Source organism: Protobothrops mucrosquamatus, unplaced genomic scaffold (genome assembly GCF_001527695.2).
Source record: "Protobothrops mucrosquamatus isolate PMUCROS unplaced genomic scaffold, P.Mucros_1.0 scaffold440, whole genome shotgun sequence".
Taxonomy (NCBI): domain Eukaryota; kingdom Metazoa; phylum Chordata; class Lepidosauria; order Squamata; family Viperidae; genus Protobothrops; species Protobothrops mucrosquamatus.
The window spans coordinates 562880-571855 of NW_015386764.1; the positions used below are offsets into that span (position 1 = coordinate 562880).

The following is an 8976-nucleotide window of genomic DNA, read 5'->3' on the forward strand; positions in this document are numbered from 1 at the left end:
CATGTGTGGTTCCGCCCCCTGCGCCGGCCGAGGCGTAGCTGGCAAGCGGCAGAGACGGAGCAGGCCGACCACCAGCTGGCCCAGCCCAAGGGAGGTAAGGCACCCGCCGGAAAAGGGGAAAAAATGGCGGACAAAAAAAATGGCGGACAGCCTTGCTTGGCGACCCCCGTGAAATGGTCGATCGACCCCAAATGGGGTCTCAACCCACAGGTTGAGAACCACTGGTCTAAGGATATTTACCCATGTGGTATGGGTATATTTCTTTTTTTTTTCCCACATATATTTTTATTAATTTTTTTATAGTCACAAATCAAAATAAATAAAAATGTAAATGTTCATTTGTTCAAAATCTTAAATCTCCGAAAGTTCTTCACCGATTGCTTTGAAATTTTGACACAACGTTGCATTCGAATACGTGCGTGTTTTTATATACCTATATTATATAGATGTCACACCTGTGACAGGTAAAAACATGTTTTTTTAAAAAACAGCGCCATCTGTTGGACGTAAAAGCAACACGCACCAGACTGAGCCACAGCAACGCGTGGCCGGGTACAGCTATGCTTAATATTTTATCAGCAACATATTGTCTGGGTTCCAACATTTAACTTACTAATACCTGTTAAATTCCTTTCTCTCTGCCTCGTTTTTCTAGCCATTGATAAAAGGTATCCCGTGTTCTAAAAGTATACTGAATCTTCTTTCTCCTTCATTTTCAATGTCAATCTATCCATTTCTGCACAATCTAATTTTTTTTTTTAGTTAACTCTTCCTCCGTTGGGAAATCTTCATTTTTCCAGTGTTGAGTGAATACAATTCTCGCTGTGGTTAATACATGTAAAATTAGATATATACACTCTTGCTCATAATTTCCTACAATTATGCCTGACAAAAATAATTTTCGCTTAAAATATATATGTTTTTTTTTTTTAGTAATTTTCTGGTATGGCTATATTTCTTATGTCTAAGGATACTTACCCATGTGGTATGGCTGGATTATTATTATCTTTTCAACTACCTTCTTCTATTAATATCATATGATTATCTTGTTGTTTGTATGTACATGTTTGTATGTTTGTATGTATGTACACTGATTATATTACATTGTTGTTTGTAGGTATACTGAGAGCTTATGCACCAGAGACAAATTCCTTGTGTGTCCAATCACTCTTGGCCAATAACTCAATTCAATTCAATTCAATTCTATTCTATTCTATTTTCTATTCTACATTCCATTCCATTCCATTCCATTCCATATTCTATTCCATTCCATTCTATTCTATTCTATTCTATTCTATTCTATTCTATTCTATTCTATTCTATTCTATTCTACATTCTATTCTATTCTATTCTATTCTATAATAATAATAATAGTAAAGTTGGAAGGAACCTTGGAGGTCATCTAGTCCAACCCCCTGCTCAGGCAGGAAACCCTATACCATTTCGGACAAATGGCTGTCCAGTCTCTTCTTAAAAACCTCCAGTGTTGGAGCATTCACCGCTTCTGGAGGCAGATTGTTCCACTGGTTAATTGTTCTAACTGTCAGGAAGTTTCTCCTTAGTTCTAGGTTGCTTCTCTCCTTGGTTAGTTTCCACCCGTTGCCTCTTGTCCTGCCTTCAGGCGCCTTGGAAAATAGCTTGACTCCCTCTTCTTTGGGGCAGCCCCTGAGATATTGGAATACAGCTAGTCCTTCTTTTCATTAAACTAGACCAGGGGTAGGCAACCTTGGCTCTTTTATGACTCGTGGACTTCAACTCCCAGAATTCCTGAGCCAGCTGTGCTGGCTCAGGAATTCTGGGAGTTGAAGTCCACGAGTCATAAAAGAGCCAAGGTTGCCTACCCCTGAACTAGACATACCCAATTCCAGCAACCGTTCCTTATATGTTTTAGCCTCCAGTCCCCTAATCATCTTTGTTGCTCTTCTCTGCACTCTTTCTAGAGTCTCAACATCTTTTTTACATCATGGTGACCAAAACTGGATGCAGTATTCCAAGTGTGGCCTTACCAAGGCGTTGTAAAGTGGTATTAACACTTCTATTCTGTTCTATTCTACATTCCATTCCATTCCATATTCTATTCCATTCCATTCCATTCTATTCCTGTCAGTTACCCAGCATCCAAATTCTGATCATGTGACCACGGGGATGCTGCCACGTAAATGTGAAAACTGCTCATGTCACTTATCCTAGTTGGATAATGAAACGTCTGCAAGAAAACAACCCAACTCAGAAAGCCTTAAGGCCCCCACATTCTATACGAAGAGTAGAAAGAGCTGGAAAAGTCACCGCAGTGACTTTAACAGTCATTTAAAAGCCACCACCATACCTTATGGTCATCTTCTCCTCTCTGTCTGAGTCCGGGTTATCCTCTTCTAACACCACACTTGGGGGCGGAGATGGAAATTCGTCCAGGCTGTCAGTGGGACTCTCCGGAGGAGGGGGTGGATATTCTGAGATAGCACCCATAGGATGAGGCTGTGCTTCTTGGATAAAAACATCGTCGTTGTCCTCTTCCTGACAGAATGGCGGCGGGGACATCTGGAGGTAGGTTTCGGAGATGCGAAGGGAGAACCTTCCTTGACTGGAGAGAGATTCTGGCTCAGAGAAGGAACTATTCTTAGAGGGGATCCCGTGCCACTGTTGGAAAGCCTTCTGTCCAGATGTCTGAACAGAAATGGAGCTCTTTGGATGGCTCTCCTCCCTAGCCCACTTGACTTTAGGTGGGGGTTGTCTCTGAGACAGAGTAGACTTCGGTCTCCAAGCTGTCTCTTCGGCTGGCTCCTTCCCCGGGTAACTGACACCGTCCAGGACCTGGGCTTTGTTATTGTCTTCCTTGTCAGTCCTGGGCGGCCATCTTGTGAGCGCGTTGTCTCCAGCAGCTGAAAAGTCTGAAAGCGTCGGGGTGGAGGAGGCCGAACTGCGGGAAGAATAGCTAGATTTGGAAGGGGTGACCCGTCTGAAGCCTGGCTTGGCATCAGAGTGCTTCTCCTTCGTATCCGGGCAAGGGGAGACGAAGGCCGAGGTGCGGCTGTGATGTCTGAGAATATCAGGGACCTTCTGCTTCTCTGCGGGGGGCGCTGAGCTCCCAACGTTCTCACTGCTGTGATGAGGACGGTATTGCGTGAAGGCCGATTTTTCCAGGTGGCCTCTTTTGCTACTGCCAAATGACCTAGGAGAGAGAGAGAGTGCAAGAAAACAGAATTTTCTCAAAGTGAAATAAAACGGGGGGAAAAAAAGAGGAGGGGAAAAGCACTCCGACCCTCCCCACCCCACAATTCAAGCAGAAATCATTTTTAAAAATAGCCCTGGAGGTGACCATTATAAGGGAAGTAACTGGCCCCAAAGTAATTAACCACTGCTTAACAACATCTCCCAACGTGTCGGCTTGCGTGGAAATGTTCTCGGTGCATCACAGAGCCTTCGTAACACTTGTCCACAGTGAAGCAACATCGATAAAATAGGCAATGATGAGAGGGATCTCGGAGTCCTAGTGGACAATCACTTAAGGTAGGAGCCAGCCATGTGTTGCAGCTGCCAAAAAAGCCAACACAGTGCTAGGCTGCCTTAACATAGGGATAGAATCAAGATCACGTGAAGTGTTAATACCACTTGGTAAGGCCACACTTGGAATAATGCATCCAGTTTTGGTCACCGCGATGTAAAAAAGATGTTGAGACTCTAGAAAGAGTACAGAGAAGAGCAACAAAGATGATCAGGGGACTGGAGGCTAAAACATATAAGGAACAGTTGCTGGAATTGGGTATGTCTAATTTAATGAAGAGAAGGACGAGGGGGGACATGATAGCAGTGTTCCAGTATCTCAGGGGCTGCCCCAAAGAAGAGGGAGTCAAGCTATTCTCCAAAGCGCCTGAAGGCAGGACAAGAAGCAATGGATAGAAACTAATCAAGGAGAGAAGCAACCTGGAACTAAGGAGAAACTTCCTGACAGTTAGAACAATTAAGCAGTGGAACCACCTGCTTCCAGAAGCGGTGAATGCTCCAACAGTGGAAGATTTTAAGAAGAGACTGGACAGCCATTTGTCTGAAATGGTATAGGGTTTCCTGTCTGACCAGGGGGTTGGACTACATGACCTCCAAGGTCCCTTCCAACTTTATTATTATTATTATTATTATTATTATTATTATTATTATTATTATTATTATTATTATTATTATTATTATTATTATTATTATTATTATTATTATTTACATTTAAGGCTCAGTAATGTGGTTTATTGTCACGACCGAACTAGGTAATGTCATCAGTGCTAGAAGGGAACGGGGGGTTTGCTCTCATTTTATATACTAAAGGCTTGCCCTGTCATTGTTGGCAGGAGTGCTCTTGGTGTTTCCTTGATTAAACCGTTGTTTACTGTTTCATAGATTGTCTGAAAAGGGAGCCTGATAGCTCAGCGTTTAAAGACGCTGAGCTTGTCAGCTGCAAAGCTGACAGCCCACGTTTGAAACCCGATCGTGGCACGATGGGGTGAGCTCCCGTTACTTGCCTCAGCTCCTGCCCACATCGCCATGCGAGTAGATAAACGGGTACCACTTTGGTGGGAAGGCGATAGTGTTCCAGGGCGCATTGGAGTATAGTAATCTGGCTACACGACCACAGAAGCATCTTGGGACAATGCTGGCTTCATCGGCTAAGAAACAGAGATGAGCACCACCCGCTAGAGTCAGACACGACAAACCAGGGGAAGCCTTTACATTTACATCAGTGGTTCTCAACCTTTTTAATGCCGCGACCCCAACCGGTCGTAAGTCGAGGACTAAACCGGTTGTAAGTCGAGGACTAAACCGGTCGTAAGTCGAGGACTACCCGACCGGTCGTAAGTCGAGGACTTTCCCTGCTCAGGAGCGCCGCGCATGCGTGGTTCCGCCCCCTGCGCCAGCCGAGGCGTAACTGGCAAGTGGCAGAGACGGAGCAGGCCGACCACCAGCTGGCCCAGCCCAAGGGAGGTAAGGCACCCACCGGAAAAGGGGGGAAAAAATGGCGGACAAAAAAATGGCGGACAAAAAAAAATGGTGGACAGCCTTGCTTGGCGACCCCCGTGAAATGGTTGATCGACCCCAAATGGGGTCCCGACCCACAGGTTGAGAACCACTGCTTTAGATTGTTTGAATTGGTTCCTTGCTTGGGGAATAGTTGATGCTTTCATTTTTGAGGGCCAATAATGCAGCAATGATGCAGCTTACATCTACTGTTGTACTCTGGAGTTCATTGCTACAAATATATTAAACGATAAGCGAAATCTCCATTCCAGCAAATAGGTGTTTTTTACAAATAGGGACTGGACAGAAACATAAAACTTTTAGCACAATCGAAGGTCCCAGTTATACCCTCACTCCATGAGGGAGCGTGACACAAATAGCGTTAGGTTAATATATGACATTCTGAAACAGTTCTCACATGATTTCCCTGCCATTCTGGAGCAGTAATTATGTGGGATATGCAAAGCATCTGAAGGGAGTCCTTTCCCAAAGCCTGTTGTTGCAAGCAACCTGCCCTCCCTCTGAATGTTGAGGCAGCTGTGAAGTCTGCAAGGCTTAGCACAGGCTAAGTTTAGGGGTTGCTGGAAGTCGTTGTGAGTCTCACAGTGAGGCTGCGAAGGAAGTAAAGCATTTGAGGGTGTTTGTAGCAGTGGAGGTGACTGGGAAGTTTTGGAAGAAATCCTATCAACTCTTCTGGCAGAGCCAGCATTTCACTCAAGCTGATGCAATTTGAGGAGGATCTCTTTGAATGCGCTCTAAGCTCTAATTATCCTTCCTTCCCTTTTTTTCTTCCTTCCTTCTTTCCTTCCTTTCTTTTTCTTCCTTCCCTCTTTCCTTTCTTTCCTTCCTTCCTTCCTTTTCTTTCCCTTCCTTCCTTCCCCCTTTCCTTCCTTCCTTCCTTTTCTCTTCTTTCCTTCCTTCCTTCTTTCCTTCCCTCTTTCTTTTCTTTCTTTCTCTTCCTTCCTTTTCTCTTTTCTTTCTCCTTCCTTCCTTCCTTTTCTTTCTTTTTCTTCCTTCCTTCCTTCCCTTTCTTCCTTTCTTCTTTCTTTCCCTTCCTTCCTTCCTTTTCTCTTTCTTTTTCTTCCTTCCTTCTTTCCTTCCCTCTTTCTTTCTTTTTCTTCCTTCCCTCTCTACTTCCTTCCTTCCTTTTTTCTTTTTCTTCCTTCTTTCCTTCCCTCTTTCCTTTCTTCCTTCCTTCCTTCCTTCTTTTTCTTTCTTTCTTTCTTTTTCTTCCTTCCTTCCTTCTTTCCTTCCCTTCCCTCTTTCTTTTCCTTTTTCTTTCTCTTCCTTCCTTTCTCTTCCTTCCCTCTTTTCTTTTTTCTCTCTCCTTCCTTCCTTCCTTCCTTCCTTCCTTCCTTCCTTCCTTCCTTCCTTCCTTCCTTCCTTCCTTCCTTCCTTCCTTCCTTCCCTCTTTTCTTTTCTTTCTCTGCATTGTTAGGCTGTAGTTTCTGGCTTCACTCCTCTCTTGCACTGACACAAAGCCCATCACGTTTGGGTAAGCAATTAATGAGAAATGAAAACTAGCCCAATTTGGCTGATGAGCCTTTGGAATTACACGGAGCTCTTTGCCTGAAAAAAAAAGGGCGCCCTCAATCACCAACAAAGCCAGCTTACTGACTTTTACAGCTGTAGATTTTGGAAATAACATTTCTACGTATTTAGCATGCCTGCAAACACACACACACAAACACGCTTACCTGCTTGTAGCACCCAGGACGTAGAAAGGATCTTTCATAAAATGAGAGATTTGATTACTATCTTCCACCTGGAAATCCTTTAAGGAGAAGAGTTGGGAAGTTAAAAGCAAGTTTAAAAAGCCACGTATTTTATAAAAAGAGAACTACAGCAAATAGGGTCTAGGTGCCCACGCTAATACAACGACTGTTTTATGGACAGTCCTCGAACTTACAACCGTTCGTTTAACAACCATTTGAAGTTACAAGAGATCTGAAATCAGTGACTTACAACGGACTTGTGATCATTTGCAGCATCCCCAAGGTCACGTGATCAAAATTTGGGCATTTTTGACAACTGGCATCTTTACAAAGGTTCAAATGTCCCAGGGGATCATGTGATTGTTATTTGCTACTTTCCCAGCCAGTGGCCAGGGAATTTTGAACAGGTGACATGGACATTTTGGGCTCAACGGCGGTCGTAAATCGAGGAATTACTTGTACTCAAGTGGACAGAAGGAAGAAGAAGACAAACTTTTTGGAAGGGACAGATTAACTGAATTGCCTTTGTGCTCCCAGACAGAAAAAGGCCAGCCTCCTACCTCTGTTTCTGTCTCACATGCTGGCTGATTATCCAATTTTATTTTATTGTTTGCAACGGATGTGGGTGCTAATAGTGTTCTTCTATCATTGCATCTGCATATCAGTGAATCTTGCCCGCCTCACTTCTGCCTGCCATGTAAAATACTAAAAGCCTGAAACTTCTGCTGGAAAAACTGGAAACACAAATACACCTCCAGGAAAATTTGCTCGTCCCTGTTTCTTGGACTCCTGCGATTTTTCTTAGGCTGGCAAAAGAGGAACAATCTTTTCTTTGCCCGTTTTTGAGAATGATAAAGGGCAAGGAAACTAGCTGAAATGTTTAGAATCCAGGTGAGATTAAGATTTTGTTTTCGTTTGGTGCAATTGCTTGATTGTGGCTTAAGAAAAAGCCTGTGGATTTGAGTGAGCCTCGCAAATGTAACCTGTACAGACCTGAGAATGCAAGGAATAAAGTTGTTGGATAGCATGAGAAACCCCTGGGGATTAAATTCTCCTAATTATCTTAAGAGCAAAATTTAATTGGGATATTATTGGGAATGTCAGGCCCAAGGGACTGTTTGGCAGAAAAAGGAGAACGGATATTACATTGCATAGAGATATAAATTACAGCTTGAGGTTATGACCTCACTGAAATATGACTGCGCAATGACCACTCAGCAACACACAGCTGCGTTTACAGGTAGTCCTCAACTTATGACCACAACTGAGCCAAAATAAATGTCTGTGGCTAAGCAAGGCAGTTGTTGGGTAGGTTTTGTCCCATTTTGCAACCTTTCTTGCCACCGTTATTAAGTGAATCACTGCGGTGGTTAAGTTAGTAACATGGTTGCTAAGTGAATCTGCCTTCCCCATTGACTTTGCTTCAGTCGCAAAAGGGGATCACGTGACCCCGGGACGCTGCAACCGTCATAAGCGTGAGTCAGTTGCCGAGCATCTGAATTCTGATCACGTGACCCTGGGGAAGCTGCAATGGTCCTAAGTGTGAAAAAACGGCCGTAAGTCACTTTTTTCAGTACTGTTGTAACTTGGAACCATCATTAAATGAGAGATTGTAAGTCTGTTGCTTAGCAACGTAAAATTTTGGCTAAATTGTGCTTGTTCAGTGGTTGTAGTCGTAAGTTGAGAAGCACCTGTCATGCCTTCTTTTCCTTGTGCCAGCTGAAGCGTCCTGTGTCCGGCAGACTGTTTAAGGGTTTAATGCAGGGGTAGGCAACCTTGGCTCTTTTATGATTCGTGGACTTCAACTCCCAGAATTCCTGAGCCAGCATGGGGAACTGTGGCCCCTTTATGACTCGTGGACTTCAATTCCCAGAATTCCTGAGCCAGCATGGGGAACTGTGGCCCCTTTATGACTTGTGGACTTCAACTCCCAGAATTCCTGAGCATGGCTGGCTCAGGAATTCTGGGAGTTGAAGTCCACGAGTCATAAAAGAGCCAAGGTTGCCTACCCCTGGTTTAATATAAAGATTTGGGTCTATTACAGAAAGTCTTCAACTTACCACCGCACAGCAATTCCCTCGGCACCTGGATGAAACAGTCTATCTAGACCCATACCAGTCGGGCTTCAGGCCGGGGCACAGCACGGAAACGGCATTGGTCGCGTTGGTCAATGATCTCTGGAGGGCCCGGGACAGAGGTTACTCCTCTGTCCTTGTTCTTTTGGACCTCTCAGCGGCTTTTGATACCGTAGACCACGGTATCA

The 8976-nt window shown here is 44.2% G+C and overlaps 1 protein-coding gene across 1 annotated transcript in view; it reads right to left on the reverse strand.

Annotated features, from left to right (window-relative positions):
* The window catches only part of SHROOM3 (shroom family member 3), a 28430-nt gene that overhangs the window by 8462 nt on the left and 10992 nt on the right, over nucleotides 1-8976 (reverse strand). Inside the window, exons 3-4 of the mRNA XM_015816379.1 lie at nucleotides 6696-6772; nucleotides 2327-3169 (exon numbers count right to left, since the gene is read on the reverse strand). Of these exons, the coding sequence (XP_015671865.1) occupies nucleotides 2327-3169; nucleotides 6696-6772 (920 nt within the window). The remainder of the gene's footprint in view (nucleotides 1-2326; nucleotides 3170-6695; nucleotides 6773-8976) is intronic.